At 33.6% G+C, this 21,306-nt stretch overlaps 1 protein-coding gene across 5 annotated transcripts; it reads left to right on the top strand.

Annotated features, from left to right (window-relative positions):
- The first annotated feature begins 201 nt into the window (after nucleotides 1-201).
- On the top strand, nucleotides 202-20,877 carry LOC143451422 (uncharacterized). Of its 5 annotated transcripts, XM_076951941.1 has the most exons (23): nucleotides 202-298; nucleotides 2,759-2,866; nucleotides 3,342-3,527; nucleotides 3,598-3,702; nucleotides 6,721-6,792; nucleotides 7,347-7,484; nucleotides 7,719-7,871; nucleotides 8,984-9,103; nucleotides 9,537-9,589; nucleotides 9,835-9,913; nucleotides 11,493-11,608; nucleotides 11,961-12,036; nucleotides 13,958-14,007; nucleotides 14,201-14,276; nucleotides 15,198-15,256; nucleotides 15,813-15,885; nucleotides 16,249-16,307; nucleotides 16,576-16,666; nucleotides 16,987-17,165; nucleotides 17,352-17,511; nucleotides 17,743-17,921; nucleotides 18,968-19,124; nucleotides 19,925-20,877. In XM_076951941.1, exons 2-23 carry the CDS (start codon nucleotides 2,815-2,817, stop codon nucleotides 19,939-19,941), a joined length of 2,250 nt encoding a protein of 749 aa, XP_076808056.1. In that variant the 5' UTR covers nucleotides 202-298; nucleotides 2,759-2,814; the 3' UTR covers nucleotides 19,942-20,877. The 5 variants fall into 5 exon arrangements, with proteins under 5 accessions (XP_076808056.1, XP_076808057.1, XP_076808055.1 ...); XM_076951942.1 differs by lacking the exon at nucleotides 19,925-20,877 and having other exon boundaries at nucleotides 7,347-7,448; nucleotides 18,968-19,348; XM_076951940.1 differs by lacking the exon at nucleotides 19,925-20,877 and having other exon boundaries at nucleotides 18,968-19,348.
- The last annotated feature ends 429 nt before the right edge of the window (nucleotides 20,878-21,306 follow it).

Genomic DNA, 21,306 nt, shown 5'->3' with positions numbered 1-21,306 from the left:
TTAAATATATTCCATGGTTACTACGACTTCGGTTTCCCCATCAACTTGCTGCTGCTTTGTTATACTTGCATAGTAAATCTTTTGTCCATTGCGACTTGAAACCACTGAACATTCTTCTCACTTCTCATCTGATAGTCAAATTAGCAGACTTTGGTTCTGTTGCCATCGCAACAGCAACAGGAGCAACAGCCCAATCTGTGGATATAGCTTCAAATACCCAGCATACTCCGTTTTACACTGCACCTGAGCTTTTGAAGGATTTAAGTCGTAAGAAACATTCTAAGATGGACGTATACAGGTGAGAATGTGTATGGTGTAGTTGTTTGCTTGTCATTAATTTTGAAAAATTTATATAAATATTTTATTTACGTAACCAAATGCCTTCAAAACGATACATGGAGTTGATTTCGATGAATTCAGATGAATAAGTTGTGTTTACGGTTCAACTGTGAGCTAATTAGAAAAACAAAATAAACTGGTAAATATCTGCGTCAATAATATTTATCGTCCGATTGAGGAAAGTCTTTGCACGAATTAAACTTGGCAATGATTCCTTATCAATCGAGTCTTAATCACCGAGCTAGATCATTGGTCATTTTTAAAGCTGGCAACATTATTACAAGTTCAGCACTTAAACCAATCTGCTTTCAAATCAACAAAGACAAAAAGAAAGATGAGGTTATGACCAGTGTTCCCTCTAAGGCAGGGGTTCCCAACCGGTGGTACGCGGGAGCTTTTCAGGTGGTACGCGAGCAGCTCTCCGTTGCATGCGATATACAGTATAGTAGTATAACAATTTAATTTTGAGTTGCTAAAATATGCGAACAACACTTTTATTTTTTTCCGTACTAAATTCTCTACACTCAGTAAGCTACTTTTGTCGATCTTGCTCCCTGCTGTCATTGTTATTAATACAATGCTGCTGTGCGAATATTGGATCAAATTAGTTGTTTTGAAAATAGTGGTACGTGTTGACATTCTGTGGTGGCTAAGTGGTACGAGAACATAAAAAGGTTGGGAACCCCTGCTCTAAGGTGCACAACTGAGCAAATGCGCAGTACCGCCAGACTATTTGCGCAGTAAAATCTTATTCTTGCGCACTTGCAATTTCCAAATTTAAAAGTAAAATGATCTTCAACAGTATTTTTGGACAGAACGCTTCTGCGCTTATCGCATTTATACCGTGTGCTGATGCACATGAGCATACAGACATACACTACCCTATTGTTACATCACAATCCTTTGTCTTTGCTTCACAAACACTCCACACTCGTGGATGCAACTAACTTTATTCCTTAGCTTGCAAAACGATTTTTATTTTCCAGTTTCGACTCTGAAGACTGGTTTTACTATTTACAGTAATTACATTTTCTAAACTGAGCGAATATTTATCCAAGTTAAATACAGACCTACCAGTGAGGTGTCTATTCAAGGAAACGAAGCTAAAAAAAGGAAGACTGAATTTAGAGAGGAATGGTTAAATACAGGCAGTAGAGTGTGTGACACTAAATTACAATGATGATACCGGAAATCAAGTTGGTAATTCACAAAGTTATTCGTTTTAACTCAGCATTAAAATACTCATGCTCACTAAATCAAATATTTGCTCAGCGTAAAATTTTCTTAGAGGGAACACTGGTTATGACAATAATGAGCATATGACGATTAATTGATACATAGAAACATGTTGAGTAATATGTATCGTTTGTTTTCGTGAATTGCGTGGCATCAGGTAAAGCCACTGTACAGGCACCAGTGATAGTGTACTGTTGGCAGTATTTATAAGATACCAAACCATAATATAGGTTTTAGGTGAACTGTAAATTGAATTTTGAATGGTTTTAACCGAAACCTCCCAATACCATTAAGCATTAAGATGGAGGCTGGTTCATACTTTCATAGAATTGATTATCACTAAACATTCTAGCATATTATTTCCATACAAGTAGCCTACTATGATACCGATACTTTGCCAGTTTGTTTAGTTAATGATGCTATTTAACAGAAGACTTGTGTTTATAATTACATAATTAAGTTTATCTGTTATCACTTAATTTATTAAATTAATTAATTGGTCCCAAAACCTGAGTTAACCATCTTCCCATGTATGTTAAAATCGGTGCCAGACAACCAAGGCAATCTACAGAAGCGGTTATTTTTTAAAAGCAGATTTTGAGTTGCTCATTAGTATGATGACAAGTTTATGCGCAGGTGTAGTCGTAGTGAATAATTATTCTAATACTTTCCAATTGTTTCAAATTTTTGTTGAAAATTACTGTTGAAGATTTCTGTCTTTAAAATATGCTGTATGCATAATTTTTCAATTATTTTGTAGCTCAGTAGTATTTAACTGCTGAGCCCTTGTAGGGAAAGTTAGTATGTGTGCAGCATAATTTGTGAACAATGTTGAGGAGTAAATCTTCTTCACAAAAATTACCAATGAATATCATCAGTGGCAGCCGTTTTTAAGTGACTGCTTGTATGAATGTAATTAATTTCAAATCACCAATTAATTATTTTGGCATGATCACATGAGATTAATTGAAATGCAAATAAATCAATCCACAAATTCAAAAGCAAGTTTATTCTTTATAAAACTTAAATGTGCTATGTAACTCTTTAAGCTTTGGGATAGTGGTTTATGAGATCCTCACAAGACGCACGGCTTACTCTTGCAATCATGCTGTGAAACCTGTCTTAATTGAGAGTCGTATAATAAATGTTGGGCAAAAACCATTTCAACAATATCTTGATGAAGTTGAAGCATCATTGAAAGATCAAGACCTTGAGATCTTCAAATTTTTAAACAAGATAATGGTACAATGTTGGGATTTTGAACTTGAAAAACGACCTGATATTTCTCAAGGTAAACCAACGTACTATAAATTATAGTAAAATACAAAAACAAGATATAGGGTTGAACTCTGGGGTTAACTGTACTTTTGATTCCTCTACACTACCTTTTGCAAGCATCAGCTTGCTTCAACAAGTGTCACTAAGAGATGACAAAAGTTACGTTTTTTTGGCAATTAAGTTTGTTTTTGCCATCTCTTAGTATAGCTAAAGAAGCAAGCTAATGCCTGCGAAAGCTCATTTAGAGGAATCAAATATGAAGTGAACCCCAGAGTGTGACCATATATCATATATCTTGCTTTTTATTTTACTATATACTGGGTTAACACGGTTCAGCCACAATCAACTTTGCAGATAATTTAAGTAGGATGCCTCGTTATAAAATGGAGGAGTTTATCTCCGCCTTCTCCTTTCAATTTCTCTTGTTTCAAGTGCACAGTTAGTGTTTTTAGTTGATATATGTTGGTTTATGTTTGAATATTTGTCAGTGTGTGATGAAATTGAGGAAAAACTTCGTTTGTTGAACGGATTTGATGTGGACTACAGCCTAGATGATCTCAAACAGAAAAAGGATCCAGAACCAGCAAAAATCAGCTTGAAAACAGAGCTGAATGGTTTCTTGCCTCCGTTTATAGCAGGACCACAACCATCTCCTGCTTATTTACCAATTCCAGGTTTTACTTTTAAAAATTTTTGTGAGATTTATTTCGTCAACCAGCATAAGTAAGTTTATTTGATTTCCAGCACAATCTTCTTCAAACTCCGCAATGTCCATCCAGGATGAGGTGAATGGAGGTTCTTATACTGTCCAAATCCGGGAATCCTCAAAAAACAATGAAACAGGCCCAGGTTCTTATTTTGCAAAGTAGTTTTCAAAAGAATATATTTCTGTGTTGCTGTTGCTATAAGAAAAAATGTGGAGGAAATAAGTGGTTGTGCACGTAAAATAATGCTTTTGAACTTACGAGAGTCTTTGATTTAAGGACATCACTCCAACTACAATCATGTTACGGTGATAACACTCTATGCATACATGCATCATAGTTTTTCTAACTTTGTCTTTGGTGATGTCAATCCCTTTTATTACTACTTTTTAGGTGTAATTAGGGATGTGTAAAATAAAATAATTTACTGTCCTAAAAGATTATTTTTCAAATCTAAAATTTCAAATTCTCTTTTAAAATATTTCTGAGCCAATTACAGTTCCCCTCAGTTTTTTAAAAATATCAGTTTTGTGGGAAAATGGCAGTTTCCTTCTTTGTTAACTGTTAATTAATCAACCCAAAGTTAACCATAGGGTGCTATTACATTCTACCTGGTTGAAGTGAGTGAAAATTCAATTGTTGTTTCTGGGATATCTCATTGTCAAGGTAAATGAGAAATTAAGTTATATCGAAAAACTATGCAGGAAAACAGAAATAATTGATTTTGAAATATATGTCAAGGTTGAAAAGAAATGTTGGATTTTACCACTAAGGTATGTCCTACCTCCGGCAGGTATTGTCAGCATTGAGAATGTTTACAAAGATAAACAATATGTGAGCTGCTATGCTTTATTTAAACTCCTTGGCTGTTTTACTTTTGACAAATATGTTTACAGTCAACCCTCGATTTAACGTACAAATGCGGACCAGCAGCAGTCCGTTACTGGAAAAAGTCCGTTAATCGAAAATAACGTATTCCCACTACTGTACAGTGTACAGTCAAGTACTCTGCTATAGCGTAGACCAGGGGTGGGCAAACTTTTTGTACTAAGGGCCGCATTAGAAAATATGTTGCAGCCGGTGGGCCGCACACTCTCATTACAAAGTAGGAAAAATTACCCGGTGTTTAAATAAACGCATATTCATATTAAACACAATTTTTGCATTTCACACTCAGTTACGTTTAAAGCTACGCAATCTTCATCACAAAGGCCTACGGTAGTCGCTACCGTATTTGTATTTTATGATCAAACAATTGAATCAAACAATGCGTGAGAAGTGTACGGCTAGTTTCTGAAAGCATGTTGCAATACATGCGCGACTGGCGTGTGTGTGTTTACGCACTGAAAGTGAAGAGCAAAACACACTCGTAAAGGGAATAATATTTTGTCATGTAACCTGTTTAATTAAAACAATAAGTGATGAGTAGGAGTTTCTGCAACTGCCGACGGGCCGCATAAAATGGGACCGCTCGTACATCATCAGGAGAAATCTTCAGCACATCTTCATATTTCCGAGTCGCAGGCACAAAATGCGAGAAAAACCAATCAGTGAATATTGCAGAGTTAAGCCAAGCTTTCTTAGAGTTGTAGTAAACTACTGGCAGGTCACGCTCGACGTTTAATCCCTTAAATGCCCGTAGTTTCTTCGATTTGCCCACCACGGCTAGCTTCAGTCGGTGAGTACCGGTGGCATTCGACCCGACCAGGACCGACATCCTTTCCTTGCTTGTCTTCTTCCCCTTGGTCTTCTCCTCACCCTGGCGGACTTGAGAATTCTTCGGGATAGAACGCCAAAAAATTCCCATCTCGTCTGCGTTATATACTTGAGATAGGGTGAGGCCTGCGTCACTAATCAGCTTTGTTAATTTTTCGCGAAAGGGGGCCCACACTTGCCGTATCTGCATCACCAGCCTCGCCATGCAGAACTTCGTTAAATAATTAATCCGTGGCGATTCCGGAATCGCCAAAGCCACCCATCACTGCCCTTAAAATCGGTTAAGCCAAGACTGGTAGCAAGTTTAGCAGCAGCTGCGATTAAATCTGTCCCACGCACATTCACTCCACTGGACCGTTGTTGAACGTACCACTTTATAACTGCTGCGTCCAAAGATTGTTCCTTACCCATCTTCATATGTTTTCTGTTGCTCATTTTACCACCCTTGGAAGACGCCGCATCAACACAATAAGACGTAGCGTATTTCAACAGCTTGTCCTTGCTCTTCTTAATGTCTGAGACTGTTTGTGTTTTGACACCATACTGATCGCAAACACTCGCAACGCTGGCCCCTTTTTCAAGCTTTTTGATCAGTTCTAGCTTCTGCATCACCGATAATTACACCTTCTGCACACCGATAAGTTTACGTGTTTCATTTGGCTTAGACATAACGCACCGTACTAAACACAGGCAGGTTCTAACTGATTCTAAGGTGCACCGAATGAAGGCTCTTGCTAACAGAGTACAGAGTACGCTGGTATTGTGACGTACAGAGTACGCTGATAGATCACAATACGCTGGTATTGTGACTTTGTGAGAGACAGCTTTCTAATCGTTTCACGCAAGTAGCCTGGTGAATTCCAAAACAATAAAAACCGTTCTTTTGGTATATTCCTTTACTCATAGATCTGCGCAATCGTTTGTGTCCGTTAAATCCGAAGTCCGTTAAATCGAGGCTTGACTGTATTTTGCTTACTTTGGTTTTTGCAAAAATTGGTACATAGTAAGTCGTCTACTACTCGAAATAAGTTAAATTTTAATGATTCTATATGTCTGACTTCGTTTTAATCGCTCTTTAAAACGTTTTGCTTCCAATTGAAGCGCCAATTATTACATTGAAATCTAAGGTTATTAACTTTTTAAGGGATAAACTATTAAACTGGTCAAAATTTGAAAGTTAAATAATCTAGTAGGTTTATTTTAGAAAGAACAATAACCAAAATATTTTGAAATATGATTTTTCACCTTTCGGTAATGATTTGCTCCAATTGCTTTTTCTTTTTTTCTTTTCTGTGTGAGGTTGGTGAGTCTGTATGCCCGTATGCCTGAGACTAAAAGCCTTGGTGTCTTTATCGGAAGTTGTATCTTTCATTGGCTGTTGCAAGGTTTATAATGCATGACTTAATTTAACGGCCTTACTTGTAAATTTACAATTGCTTTTTAACAGAAGTGACATCAAAAGATGAACCAGAACATAGAACCAGTGAAACAGCCAGTGATCTTTCTGAGACGCTTCAAGGTACATTTAAAATTGTGGTATATTTAAAGTTAACGCAGGAAAATGCAACTTCAGTACACAGCATAAGTAATTAGAATGTTGCGGTCCTTGGGAAAAGGTTAGCTGCGTTATTTTAAAAATTTAAATTTTTCATTTTTCTTCATCAACCATGCTAATAAATGAATCTACTGAACCTGCCAATATGCGTTTTTATATTTTGTGATAAGATGCGTTTCTCCATCGATTTAACACCTGGTGTGACATCTTTCTGTACAAGGAGAGGCGATACTCTTTTTAGAAAGCCTCATGATGTATTTCTTTACAACATTGAGTGATGTTAGTTTTGTTTTAAAAAAATTATTCAGCATTTTTGTGGTTTGAAACTTAGTTTACGGCACCGCCTCTGCAAATCCCAATTTCGATGAAAGCGTTCACCATGCTAGCATTGACAGCATTAACAATGTTAGCTGACAAGCTTAACAAAACATCTGCTTCTATGAGTAATTGATGTGTCTTGGCTGTGTTGGTTTCTTTTGCGAATATTTATTTACGTATTATTTATTTGGCTTCGCCAGTGATGAAGTTAACAGTAAATGAAGGAAAATCTAGAAGTTCTGATCTCAAGATAAATGTAAATAGCGAAATTTCTTCATCTTACAAGAAACAATTACCAGAAGGTAAAAGTTCATTCTTCCCAAGACTCACATGTAAAAGTAATTCTAGATTTTCTTAAAGGTTTACTTACTTGTTTTAGATATATATAAATTTTGTGTTAGGTAAACAGACAATCAGCTTTTCTTTTTTTACTTACAGAATATGACTTTGGCTATAATATGTTTCATTGTGTGTTTTTTGAGTATATGAAGTTATTTTTTGAATGAGTGCAGTATAAAAATACGAGAAATACTCTAAATTTGGTCAAATTTTTTTTGTAACAACTCTACCAGCAAGCTATGAACAAACAAATGCCGGAGATGACAAACAAATGCCAACTCAGATGATCATTCAAGCAGAAGTCTATGATAATGAGGAAGCTAATGGTGAAGTTGCTGATGATTTGCAACCTTTCTTAATCAACGAGAGCTTGCAGCAACCTGAAGGTATTTGTTGGAATTATTGCTTGCCGAAAGACTTAGAAAGCAGTGCATTCATCTAACATTATCGTGAATAAAAATGAGAATATATATATCTATATACTGTTATAATGTAAAATGTCAATGTCACAACATTGTAGTCGGTATCATGCTGTGTATCATTCTAAGCTATCATAAACATTTTTTGGATAATGTTGCCAGTTATTTTGATAAAACTTTAAAATAGTTCAGTGATGAGTATGGAGCAACTAAATTTTTGGCATGAGAGGAGAAAACACCAAAGGTGATTTTAGAGATGCAAGGTTCATCTTGGGTCAGATCTATTCTTTTTTTCTGCAACAGTATGTGTGCGAGAACAGCACAGAATATGTGCAGGAAGCGTGAAAATAGGGAAATTTGTGCCTGCACAAAAATTTTATTTGCATTTTAGTTTGCATTTTGCATTTGCATATGCGGGTAATGAGAGGCATTGTTTTGCTGCTTCTGCGTTCTTCCGTTCTTTAATTTTATTCAAAGCAAAACAAGAAGGGCTGTAAGCATATGCATTGGTTTTATTAATTAAAATCATAGGAGTACACAAGTATTAGCCAAATAAATGCATTGTCCAAAATATTTATAGATTATACAAGAAAGACACGACAAACATTTATGGGCCACACAAACCACAAACATCAAGTAATTATTTAGTATTAAAATAAAGAAGTTAAATTGTCTGTATTTAACCAAACTTAGACCAAGCAGCTTGTTGTGAAGAAAAGGTAGGTTTGTTTAAAAAGGATCAGAACATAGGTTTTATGGATAGGAAACTTTTTTTGATTAGAAACTTCAAGTGGTAAAAATTCCATCGTACCAACATTTACCACATTCCTCCATCTTACTAGCATTGTATGTAAAAGCATTTTCATCCAAGTTTTAAGTATTTGTGTTTAATGTAAAGTTGAGATGTCTGAGATCATCTGTTTGAGATGAACAATCATTACGTCAACTTTTCCATGACTGTGTATAATGTAAGTGAACAAACAAACAAAGGTTAACTTTACAACTAAAATCAAATTTAGGTGGAAAACTCTTCCATCGTATCATTGCAAATATATGATTATAATGTTGTTTATTTGCAGTAGCAACATCTGAAACATCAACTTTACTTCAAAATAACTCCAATGCAGATGTTGATAATAATGAGTCTATTGCAGAGTCAAATCATGGTTCGAGTGTGGAAGACCCAAAGAAAGCTGCCAGTAAGCAAATGTTTTTGCTCTTTTTTAGCAATCCTAGTTTACCAACCACATAGCAAACATGCTTCACTCCAATCTGGTAAAGCAGTGTTAAGTTCTGTTTTAAATGCAGATAATGCGGTTGCTTTGTTAAGCCAAATAAATTCGACTGAAAGATTTAACACAATAACTGAATTTATGGAACACCTTTATGAACTCCTTTACACATTCACCTTTGAAAGTAGTTATTATCGTTGTCGTCATGAATGAGTTGGTGAAAGATACGATTAAACTTAACATAGTTTTGTGACTGTGCAAAAAAAAATTTTGTTTTGTCCTGTTAGTGGATATTATAAGTTACTTGGCAAAACACCCATATCTGGTGAAGTATGCTGGTAGAACCCATGTTTAAAGGTAGCATAGAGTTATTTTTACAATGTATCTTTTTTCCCTATAGGCTGCTCAGTGGGGATAGATAAAGAAGAATTTGACTGGTTTCTTGCAAAAACTGTTAGTTACTATCTTCACTGAAGCTTTTCTTTATTTATAGTGTTCTGTTTATAAACTTATCGATCATTATTAGCTTTGATTTGTCATCTGTTTAATGGTGGTGATTAAGTTATGGTCATGAACTAATTAACAGATTTCTACAACAAGTGTTGCCACAGTTAGTTACATTTCATCAAATATCAATCGTGGTTTAAGCTTAAACTCAATGCTATTTGAATATATGTAATAATTTCGGATTTTTTCAGGTACTTTGCATTTTTGTGGTCTGTATAGAGGTTTGTGTATGCATTGTCATTGATGGTTTCTTAATCAGAACGATTGCAGGTAAGTGCAGAAAAGATGCAGAAATAAATGGTAATTTAACACTAGAACGACCTGAGTTGTGATAAGCCCTCAACGGTCACTAGCGGTCATTTTGCTTTTCTGAAAATTCGTTTTTGCTAGGAATTGCGTTGTGTGTTTCCAGCCTAATTATTGAACAAATATTCAGCTCACATAACTCGATCAATCGATCCACCAAAAAGAGTTTTATTTCAAAGAATGGGCAAAAATCTGAACACGAAATTTGAAAATTTTTCACATTTGTGTTGTTGCACATCTAATACTTTTTAGTATATACGAAAAATTTAACTAATTCTAGTTAACTATAATACATAACTTAAGTTAAGTATAACTCTAATTAATTTTAAACATTTATTCGAACTGTTCATAGAGGACCTTATTATTTTGAAACTAGCCTAATGAATATGCCTGTGTGTAAGCACCCTGGTATATAAGTTACTCCCTAAATTTTACATTTAAAAATACATTTCAGCTTGTACTTGGTTTATAATACACCATATGTTTTATCCTTTTGTTTGTTACACATTAACGCTTTGGTCATTGTAGAAAGGATTTGCTTTCATATGGAAATTGAAAATTGTAATAAAATTACATATTTAATAATTGTATAATGTATATATACATTCACATGTATATATACTTCAGGGTCATGAGAATGGGTTTTGGTTAGTATTCAGATTTAATATTGCAATGGTAACATTGATAACATTTTCATGCAATATACACTAGGCCCTGGGGAAACTCGCAGTGTTCCCTCTGCAAACAGTGTTCGCAGTGTTCGCAGTGTTCCCTCTGCCCGCAAACAGTTTCCGGTCTTACATGATAATGCCGCATAATCCCATTGACTTCAGCAGCTATTGAAGTACATTAATCAATAATAAATTCATTAAATACTGTTTTTGGTCTCTATGCTTAAAACTTAAAGTTTACATTAAATACGATTTATTCCTTGCATAGGTGGATAAATAGACGATTAATGTATCGATTCAGGAATCCGGCCCGCCAAGTACTTTATTTTCTCATATCAGGCCCGCCGACTGAAAAAGTTGCCCGCCCCTGGTCTACAATGATTAATAGCTGGTTTTGTTAGATTTGCATAATGATATTTTTCTTGGTTTCTACGACACTGTGTTAGTTCGTCAAGTTATGTTCTTGTTCGGATTGTTTTGCATTAGGTAAATAGAATTAAATTTTGGGTTGAATTTGCAAGCTTTGGCAAACACCATTTTAGTGTAGCCCAAGTTGCAGTTTTGTCATCTCGGCCTCTTTTACTTGTTTGGGATGCTTAAGAATTTGGCAACATTTTTACAATCGTCATTTCCAGCTGTTGGTGTTTATGTGGTAGTTTATAGAACTATTTATGTTTAGATATTTTAACATTAAAACAACTGAATTGGAATGTTATCAACTTGTTTTCAAAATGATATTGTTATTTTACTATCTTATCATTTTTTCATACATTATTAGATTAGGACTTTGCATTGAGCCAATACAAGACAGTTCTTCATTGCATACTACATTACATAAAACTGATTTTTATCTACCTTGTATATCTCCACAGATCAAAGAATTCCCTCAGATGAAGGAAACACAAGTGGACATAGCCTCAATGGAAGCAATTACACTTCTCCTTCAGTGGTGGTTGTCTATGATAGCAGTGATTTGTTGTCTATGATGGTTAGTCATTAGACTAATGATTAGTATACTTTTTGACTCTTGGTATGATTTTGATTTTGTTACCTTTTGTTTACTTCTATTTTCCAACATTGGCCGAAGGATTTAGAAATATTAACAGATAAAGTGATGAAGCACAGTCAAACCATCTTTCAACAATTTGTAGACAAATATTACATTTTATTTATCATCTTTTGTATTGTAAACAAATAAATTTAAACTCAAACTTTTCAGAGTCATTTCAAAATTATATTGACAAATTTGCTAGTATTATGAATTTTGTATAAACTATTGTTTGACCTCAAATTGTGTTTTATCAGTTGTATTATCTGGAACCTCAAAGCTTTTTTTGCAGGGCTTCCTGTTTTCAGTTTCATCAATTGTACTAGTCCTGGGATTGCGTCTTTCACAGTGGTGTTTTTCCAAAATAAGTAAATGTGTTTTCAATTTTTGCATGATGTTGTACTTGTAGGTTGTGGTTTATTTTGTGTTTGATTTCTACTTAAATGACTTGTAATGTTAACTTAAGTTTATGGAAAGCTTATATATCAAGCATACGTTTTTCATAAAAACGTTGAAAACATGTGACCATATACCACTATAGCTGGCACTTCAATTCGAAGAAATAGCGCTCAACATTTAGAGATTTGCTGATTTCAGATACTGAAGTACTTCACATTTCATCTAGTATCGGTAGTATTGCACAATGAACCTTTCCTTAAAACCCCATTTCTGAAGCTTACTCTTTGAGCAAACTCTTTCAGTCATTACCCAAGATTTATGACCATTGGTGAGAATTGGAAGGAAAGCTGATTTGAAAAGCTGATTCAGAGCTTAGCGATCTTAAAAAGCTTTTAACTCAACACAACTGGAAGTTGAAGTGCATGCAAGACTGCACTTGCTGTTCAAATTCGAGTGTTCAAGTCAAAGTCCTGCCTTTTATCACTTATGATTTGGCTGTCAGGTACTTGACTTATCGACCTTTATTAGTGTCACACTTGCACTGAACAGGGTTTTTGAGAGGCAAAGTATCTCAATTTTCTATATGCTTGATTTTGTCCGAAAGTCATTACAAGCGATTGCAAAATGATCGGGTGCATGTTTATGATCACATTCAGAAAAAGTCAGGAGAAAGAGATCATCTGCAAACAACAAATGGTTGATCCTATTATTTTCAATCTTGAAACACTCCTACCAGTATCAAGCTCGCAAAGCAGAACACAATCTGTCATGTAGCCAGGGTTTGCAGGCTACCTTCTTTGTCCAAATAGACACTTTAAACTCCACTTTTCACCAGGTGTTTTTCCCACTGCAATGAGCCTTTCTGATCGCACACTCCGGTAGCAGATGCTAGGATCGATGCTTTAAACAGTGTGCACCTCATCTCAATGTTCTTCATGCAGCATTCTTCAAACATGGTTGCCATTTTGTCAGCAAAAGTTTTTCCTAGCAGTGAATTTTGTATTATTTTGATAAACTTATAGTTTGTTTTATTGGATGTAAGGTATCCTAAAGATTTCAAGAGACGTAGGTCGCAGACAAACCGGTTGTAGTCAGTAGACAACTCAGATTTACTTTTTACTTGAGCATTCACCACAGAAAAAAAGGCATCAGCTGAAAAAATACAAAAACTGATCAGCAACTGCTGTTGTGCACTACTGTACTACAGACTACAGTAGCTATACTCGTGTGCATCTTTATGTTAGAATAAAAGTGTTCATAATGCTAAAATTGTTGTTACAACTTAGCTGTAAGAGACCACTTGATGAGTCACCAGTCACCTGATGAGTGATGCGGTAACATTGATATTCTTCCAGTTGTTTCATTATTTATTTTTATGAACCACTTTATTCTGATCTCTACCTTTTGACCTGCCTTGGTATAGTAATGTCTTTGGAAGCAAAGCTTCCTCCAGTTTTAGCTAAACATTTATTGAGGCACTCAAGCTCCTCTTCCAGATTAAGGCAGTAGTGAGTAGTCCATAAAGAAGGTACACTATTTGAAGAACTCAGTTGTCTTAATTTAAATAATTTTTCTTAAGCCTTGCCCAGAACCACAAAATCTCTTAGAAAACCACATTTGGCTCGGAGAGTGCAGTTTGAACACCTTTTCTATCAAGTGTTAAATGAACATGCTATGAACTAATATATTAATAACACATTTATATTATCTTATAAAACATGAATGACATACAGTAAATATCAATACCAATAATACGTATATACGAATTAAAAAAAATCTGTATAGTAATGTATGATTTGCACCATCTGCAGTTTGTCCTTTTTTGATCTTAAAAATATTTAATTTACAATTTTATTGATTTCTATACAAGGATGGTTTTACGTGTTTCAGGTAAAACTGGAATCTTGAAATTCTTACCAAGCTATAAACCTCTTACCTCGGTAATTTGTACTATTATATGTTGTATTGTTTATTCTATTACCACTGTAACATATGCTGTTAAGTAGAATTTTTTGTTATCTGCACATGAGCTTTACAATCATTGCATTTTTGACATAAGCAACAATTATTGTTTGATCACTAAAAAAAAACTGTTAGGAAAAGAAATTGCAACTTCCATCTATTCTATTACAGATACTTTTGATGACTGTTCACATTACATCTCTGATTCTTTGTTCGATTGGGGTGCTTTTACGGAACACTTCACAAAGTAAGCTGTGTAGTTGCTTATTTCTGTTCTTACTAACTGTTTGCTATGTAGAAAATGTTCAGGAGTAGTTCTTGTATGTAGGTTAAATTGTGGCATTGCAGAAAACATTTCTCTTCTACATTGTTCAGTTTTTATGATTTCTCAGTGCACATTGTTACCAAAGATTTAAATGTTTTGAAAGCAAGATGCATGCCATGTTAGCTTAAAGCTGATGAAGATATTTAATAATTTCAATCCTATGCGACAATTTTATTGTATTCTGAACTTGGCTTGCTGAATTCAACGTTGCACGCTTGAAAGTATGTAATTGAAGTGACATACCAAACATACATGTACATAAATAAGTCAAATACATGTGTTTAGGCCATATTAAAATTGTGCATTGTTTATAAAACCAACCTAAAATTTACTATTTATATCATTGCAGTAAACTCTTGGGTGAATTTAACTAGAGTTTGCAATTTTGTTGCAATGCGCAATCATACATTTCTTTGTCAATTATGCATACGTTCATTTGCCGATTGAAAGAATACTTTACATTAAACACTCTGCATTAAATATTTCATTTAATGTAAAAAAATTTTTGTGTCATATTAACTTTGAGTTTTTTGTTGCAATGCACAATCATACAATGCTTTTTGAGTGTTTGAATAAATTGCAAGTTTTCTTCTTTTACTGATATTCTTGCTTTTCTTGCTTTAAAATAACTTTTCGGAATGGAGTCCAAACTATTGACAAGTTTTATCTATTGTTTATGAGAGCATAACGTTATAGGGCAGATGCATCCCCAATATTGTAATAATATAGAAAATGACGTAGTAGGATGCAAAGCTTTGTGATGTCAACTTTTTATATATTGTAGTAATAATATGTTAAACTAATAATAACAGTTAATAATAATATTTTATTTTTTCACTTTAGCTCAATCGACATTTTCAAATGGAAACAGCCTCAATGACTCTACGCCACTGGAACAAGTTGTAAGTCACTAATCATGCGTCTTATTATGTTACATTTCCAGAAGATTTAAATTTTTTTTATTGGCATTGTTTTTCTTCGCCATAGATAAAGATGGGATAAAAACAAATTTATTTAATAAACTGTTTTTTGTATATTTATAAATATGCAATTTAATAAACTAAATCAAATGTGCGATAAAACTGTTCTATGAATAACTCGTCAAGGCCAAACTGATGAGATTAAATTTTAATTAATGTTTCCATCCCGTTCGCCAGTGCTACTATTATTTTTCAATGTACGAAATGTGTAAATACTAAACTTTTGAGTTTGACCTGGATATTTAACTGACTAATAATATTCTGAACACTTGGTATTCTTCACTTTTCTATCACTTTCATTACTGATAAAGTTTAAAAAAGTTTGTTACTATGATATTAAAATTATGTAATAAAGCATTTTATGTGTTTGCAATAAATTTAAAGTATTAACTCAATTTTAATCTTAGACAAAGTGTTATCAATGGTAAGTGTTTATCAGTGTTGTCACCTACATCTATAAAAATTAATTTTTTTGCAGGGGTTGATTTTAGTTATTTTGCCGTTGACCATATTTGTAATACACATTATTATCAGTTATTGGATTTTAAAAGGTTGGTAATGTTTTGTTATATGCATCTTTTGGTACTGGTCTAATGTTATTTAATTGGTTTTCTACTAGAATTTACTTTAACAGTTGAACTTTATTGTTTCAGTTAAATTGCTAAATACCGTACACATCGTCTATTGTTAAAATGAAAGTTGCAAAAACTTGTCTTACAAAATTTTAATTATTTATTAAGACTTTTGAAACAACGAAATATGCTTAACATTACAAGAACCAAACAAATAACTTAATATTAAAATCGTTTGGATTTTTATTCAAAATGCAACTTTTTTACTACATAAATTTAGTTCATTCATTAATATATTTTAGTTTTGATGGATTTTTTGATTTATATCTTTGTAATGTTTAGATAACCTTGACAGAAGAGCCATCATCAGGAAATTCATTTCAACTTTTATATGTTCAAAGGTGGTAAAATTCTATTTATGTTGTTATTTAAACCTGCATAATTGTCTGTATTGAAATTTGAGCTTCATTTGATTAACTTTACATCAAGTAGCCATAATTATATATAACCATTTTAAGTAGTTTCATTTGAATTATCATAAAATTTTGATGTCTTTTCAGCTTATTAAGATTAATTTCTTTCTATGACATTATCAGCAATATTTGTGATGTCTGTAATATCTTGGTGATTACTAACACCATTGTTTGTTGTTTGTTCAACTTTTTACAGAACATAATTCCTGGTGCACTGATTATCTTAACCACATCTGGTATTTTCTTTGGCCTTCCTTTTTTGTATTACCAGTTAATGGGTTCAATGGGTACGTAAGTAATTTTGCGTTTTGTGCATTCCTGCTTTTGACGATTTTTTAGCTTTTTGGCGTAATTTAGGTCTTAAAATTAGAAAATAAATATGTGTTCATGATTTACATTTATTTGCAGTCATACTCCCATTTTTGTAATATATACATTGTACTTGTGTTCGTTTTTTTATTTCAATTGGAAGGTTAATGTAGTTTAATTTATTTGATAAGTATATTGTTTTGTTTATCATGTTGTTTGGTTTACAGTGTCGGAGCTGATAAGAAATAAAGAATGTTAACTAACCATTGTAACAAAATTCTTGATTTTTGATTTTCAGCTTCCTGTGTTGGAAACTACAACTTAACTAATGGTTCAACCGGCATGGTGGCTTCCCCTAGCTACCTTAGCACCACTCAACATAACTTTAATTGTACTTTCTTTTTCCATGCACGGCCAGGCTATAGAGTTGAACTGGATATGGAAGTTGATATTGAATCGTGTTGTGATTATATCGATGTCAGTAACTATGACAACCAGTTCCTGATTATGTATCATGAAATAAATAGACTAAAATATAGTGTTGCATAATATATAGAAGAAAGAAAGAAAACCCTTTCTAGCATAGTGAAAACATATAATATTTACCATACAACAATCCAGACAACATTACAACCACAAAGAACTGATTAAACGGTTTAATAGATTTATGATGAAGAAGATTTCATCAGGAAGTTGACTGGCATGATTCCGCATACAGATGTGCTATCAATTGGGCAAGTTTTGAAACTGGTTTACAATTCTAATCGTGCAAGCTCCAATCATAAAGTTGCAAGCAAAGGGTTTTTAGCAAGATACAGACAATGTAAGTGTGTCGGAGAGATCTTCATGTCTCATGTAAATAATAAACAGTACAACGTACATTTCCCACATTCATGCAGGCACGTTGTATACTTTAATAACATTTTGCTTTATAGCTTTATGGCTTAAAACAGCAATAGCAAAATCTAATATGGCCTAATCATCATAATAAATTAACTGTGATTCATGAAATAAGTTCTTTAGCTAATAAGTTAAATAAATATTTTGCTTACAGTTTCATGTGGTGGACATTATGAAATAAATAATGGAACAACTGGCGTTGTGACCTCACCCAACTATCCCAACAACACAATGTATAACTTTCAATGCACGTACACATTCCATGCACAGCCGGGACATGGAGTAAAATTATCACTGTTAGTTGATACTGAAGCATGCTGTGCCAAAATTGAGGTTAGTCGCAATTTCACCAATAGTAGAGTTACTGATTTTAAATATTGCACTAGATTTCTGTAATTTTAACATAACTTGTCACCACATGCGTAGATTGATTTATAACCGTCTTTGATTTTGGTCACTGGGCATTCATTGATCAGACAGTCAACATCTTGGGTATTAAACACACAGTGAAAAATATTGCATTGCCCACCTCTACGACAGACTTAATACTTTTTCATGGTTTGGGGACTTGTGTGGAAATGTGCAATCTAGCAATGAAGATACCCCAGACTAAGACCATGTTCAAACCGGGTGCCTAGATGGCTGTTAGTCTTTCCAGCAGAGGTAGGAAGTCGGTACTTTAAAAGTACCGTCGTTAACTGCACCAGTACTTGGCAATAAATGTACCGACGGTTTTGGTATTCGGTACTGTTACAAAAAAAGTAATTCGGTACTTTACCCATACTCAGTACTGGTACTTTTTGTATAGCGGATCTTATTGCAAGTGCTATTTTTGCTGATGTTATGGCCCAGTTAAAGGTTACTTCAGGTCAAAAAATATGTGAACTCACTCTTTTGACTTTATTGGACATTTGTAGATTAAGAGCGAACAAAAGCGCTAAAATTGGCATTAAATTTTAATTAAAGGGACGTTTTAAAACACATGCTTTTCAAAACCTAGAAGTGATCATTTTAAAAGTACTGAGTACCGGGACCAATTTATATTTCTTGAAAAAAGTAATTCGGTATATTTTTCTAAAAGTACCAACAGTAACGAAAAAATATCGCAGAACAGTAATTCGGTACTGCAGTACTGCGGTACTTCTCACCTCTGCTTTCTGAGCATACGCTTTTCTATTATAAATATTCTATTGTGTAAAAGGAAAGTTAAAAAAGATAAAAATCTTCTCCCATTTCATTAAAAATTTGTAAATTTGCTTACAAATATGTTATGCAAGAATTAAGGCCTGCAGGAACGACACTAACCTTTAAATAAAGGAAAGAGAATTGAGTACTTGTTATAAATCAGCAATCAAACAAAGATAACATTATAAATGTAGATCTTTGACGGAAAAGTACTCAAAAAGATCCTAGAGGGCAAAGATCAAAAGATTGTGATGTCTGAAGAGCAATCTCTGAAACTTGTCTACACTTCGGACTACACAGATACTGACAGCAAAATTGCTAGCAAAGGTTTTTGGGCAAAATACGAACAAAGTAAGTCTATTTTTCCTGGAATTTGAAAGTTGTATACTACAGGTGCTTAGCAATATTTAGCTGTATAAGCTGCACACATATGACACATGTAACCTAAACCCATATCTTTAACAGTGACTTGATAGCTGGGTAGTTTTCAGCAATTTTTCTTTAAATTACTTAAGTGTAGAGGTAAAATAATATTTTTGTTATGATTATCATTGATACTGCATTAACGTGTAGTGTTGCAGTCATGTGTTGCCAAATAACTGTTAGTTCGTAAAGGTAAATAATGTAAAAAAAAGAAGTGCCCCCACCATGCAAAGATTGACAAAACCCCGTACTATATGCTAATGATCTATAATTTTGTATGCTAATTAACTATATGCTAATGAGACAAATGTTAAAGCTGTCAATGGACATAAGTCACTATCATGCTTTTTTGTAAATTTCATATGAAAGTTGAAACATTTTGTAAATATTGTAAGTTATTTATTATATTATGAAGTTCCATCATTTCAACACCTTCTGAAGCATTTGACAAACATGTGATAGTTGTCCGATTAATCTCCGGTTAATCCGTTTAATCTCACTGATTCTATGGTTTTATCAGTATTCCACGTTTTGAGTGCTGAGTGCAAAAATCTAAGACAAACCATGTGGATTTTATAATGTTTAGCATTCCACAATTATTAGTCTTTAGTTTTATTCAGTCTACATTTGTTTCTGTGCAACATGTTTATATTTGTCATATCATATGTAATCATAATTATGTTACGACTCATATTTAAACGATTTATGATAATATGTTTACAACATAGATCAACTAACACAATAATTACAACTATCAAGTGGATGCAATATCGCTAATACCAACGGCATCTTAGACAGTGGAAATATTAGCTAGCATTATGGTTTGGTAAAATTTGATACAAAATTTGTGAAGTTTGCACGAATTAAACCCGGTGATGATCCTTGATGGAAACTTGGGTCATTGTCCTCAGCTGTGTACATTTTTAGATAAAAACATTTTCATTTGATGTTTTTGTTGTTTGTATTAATACGGTGTGTTTTTATGGTCCATTTGAGAATGTATAAACTTTGTAGACATTTCAAAAGATGAACCTACACTTTCCAAGTATTTTCATTTGTTATGACGGCAATTTAAAAATGTTTTCGTTGACTGTGCTCTGTAGATCTGACTTATTTTTCATGCGACTCAACTTATGCATCCACATTATAACTGCACGAGGTTTTCATTGTTTTACATCTATTGTTTGAATGAATTGTAGGAACAAAAGTAAGCTTTGTTTTAAAACTAGATTTTTTGTTGCTTTTGTTGTAGACCTTTTTAACTGTTTCTATGGTAATGAGTCCTGTTGCATATAATTTTTTGCTTTTAGAAACATTTTGGTATTGATGAGCAATCATAAAATAAAATTGTGTTATTTTATAATTGTAGTAATTATTACCGTGCCTTTAGTTTGTATTTTTTAAACCGAGATTGTTTCTTTTTCTGTGCAATGTTTTTTAAAAACATTTCAGTTCCTCATTTTGCTGCACTTCTTACTCATGGTTTGCAACCATCAGATAAAACATCGCGTAACTTTTCATCAACTTTGCTCGCTGTGTAATTTTATGACATCCGTTTTCTTCAACATAATGTTTAAATCATTATCACAATCAACGAGTTTAAATTACAAAACAATTATTACTATTAAATAAACTTGTAACAATTACTCCTACTTGTTTTGTCACGTTTCAGTGCATGAAAACTTTTTCCAATCTAGAATTCTTTGCAGTGTAACCAAACGTTGCTGCAACTGTTGATAAAAAACTGCCAAACTAACAGTGACTGACGATGTCTTGGCAGACGATTTTTGGAAGCAACTTCTCGATTTTTGTTTTGCAGACGGCGTTTGCTCTCATCCTTTATTAAAATCACTTAAACACTAACCACCTGCCAAGCTAATTGACTAGGGTTACACCACCAGCACCTTACATTTTGAAACAACCTAAAGTTTGTATGCACTTTCCGGGTAGGACACAAATTGATCCATTTTGTAAACAGCCCAACCATTCAGATCAAGTTATTGGCTTTGTTAGACTCCAGTGCTCCCACTGCAAAACCCTAATGTATTTTGAACAAAGGATATGAGTAGATCAGTGTGGTAATGTGAAAATGCTTAACAGTTTCCATCTT

This window comes from Clavelina lepadiformis, chromosome 4 (genome assembly GCF_947623445.1).
Source record: "Clavelina lepadiformis chromosome 4, kaClaLepa1.1, whole genome shotgun sequence".
In the NCBI taxonomy this organism is placed as follows: domain Eukaryota; kingdom Metazoa; phylum Chordata; class Ascidiacea; order Aplousobranchia; family Clavelinidae; genus Clavelina; species Clavelina lepadiformis.
Note: the sequence above shows the minus strand (reverse complement) of the source record. Positions and strands in the feature narration are given on the sequence as shown.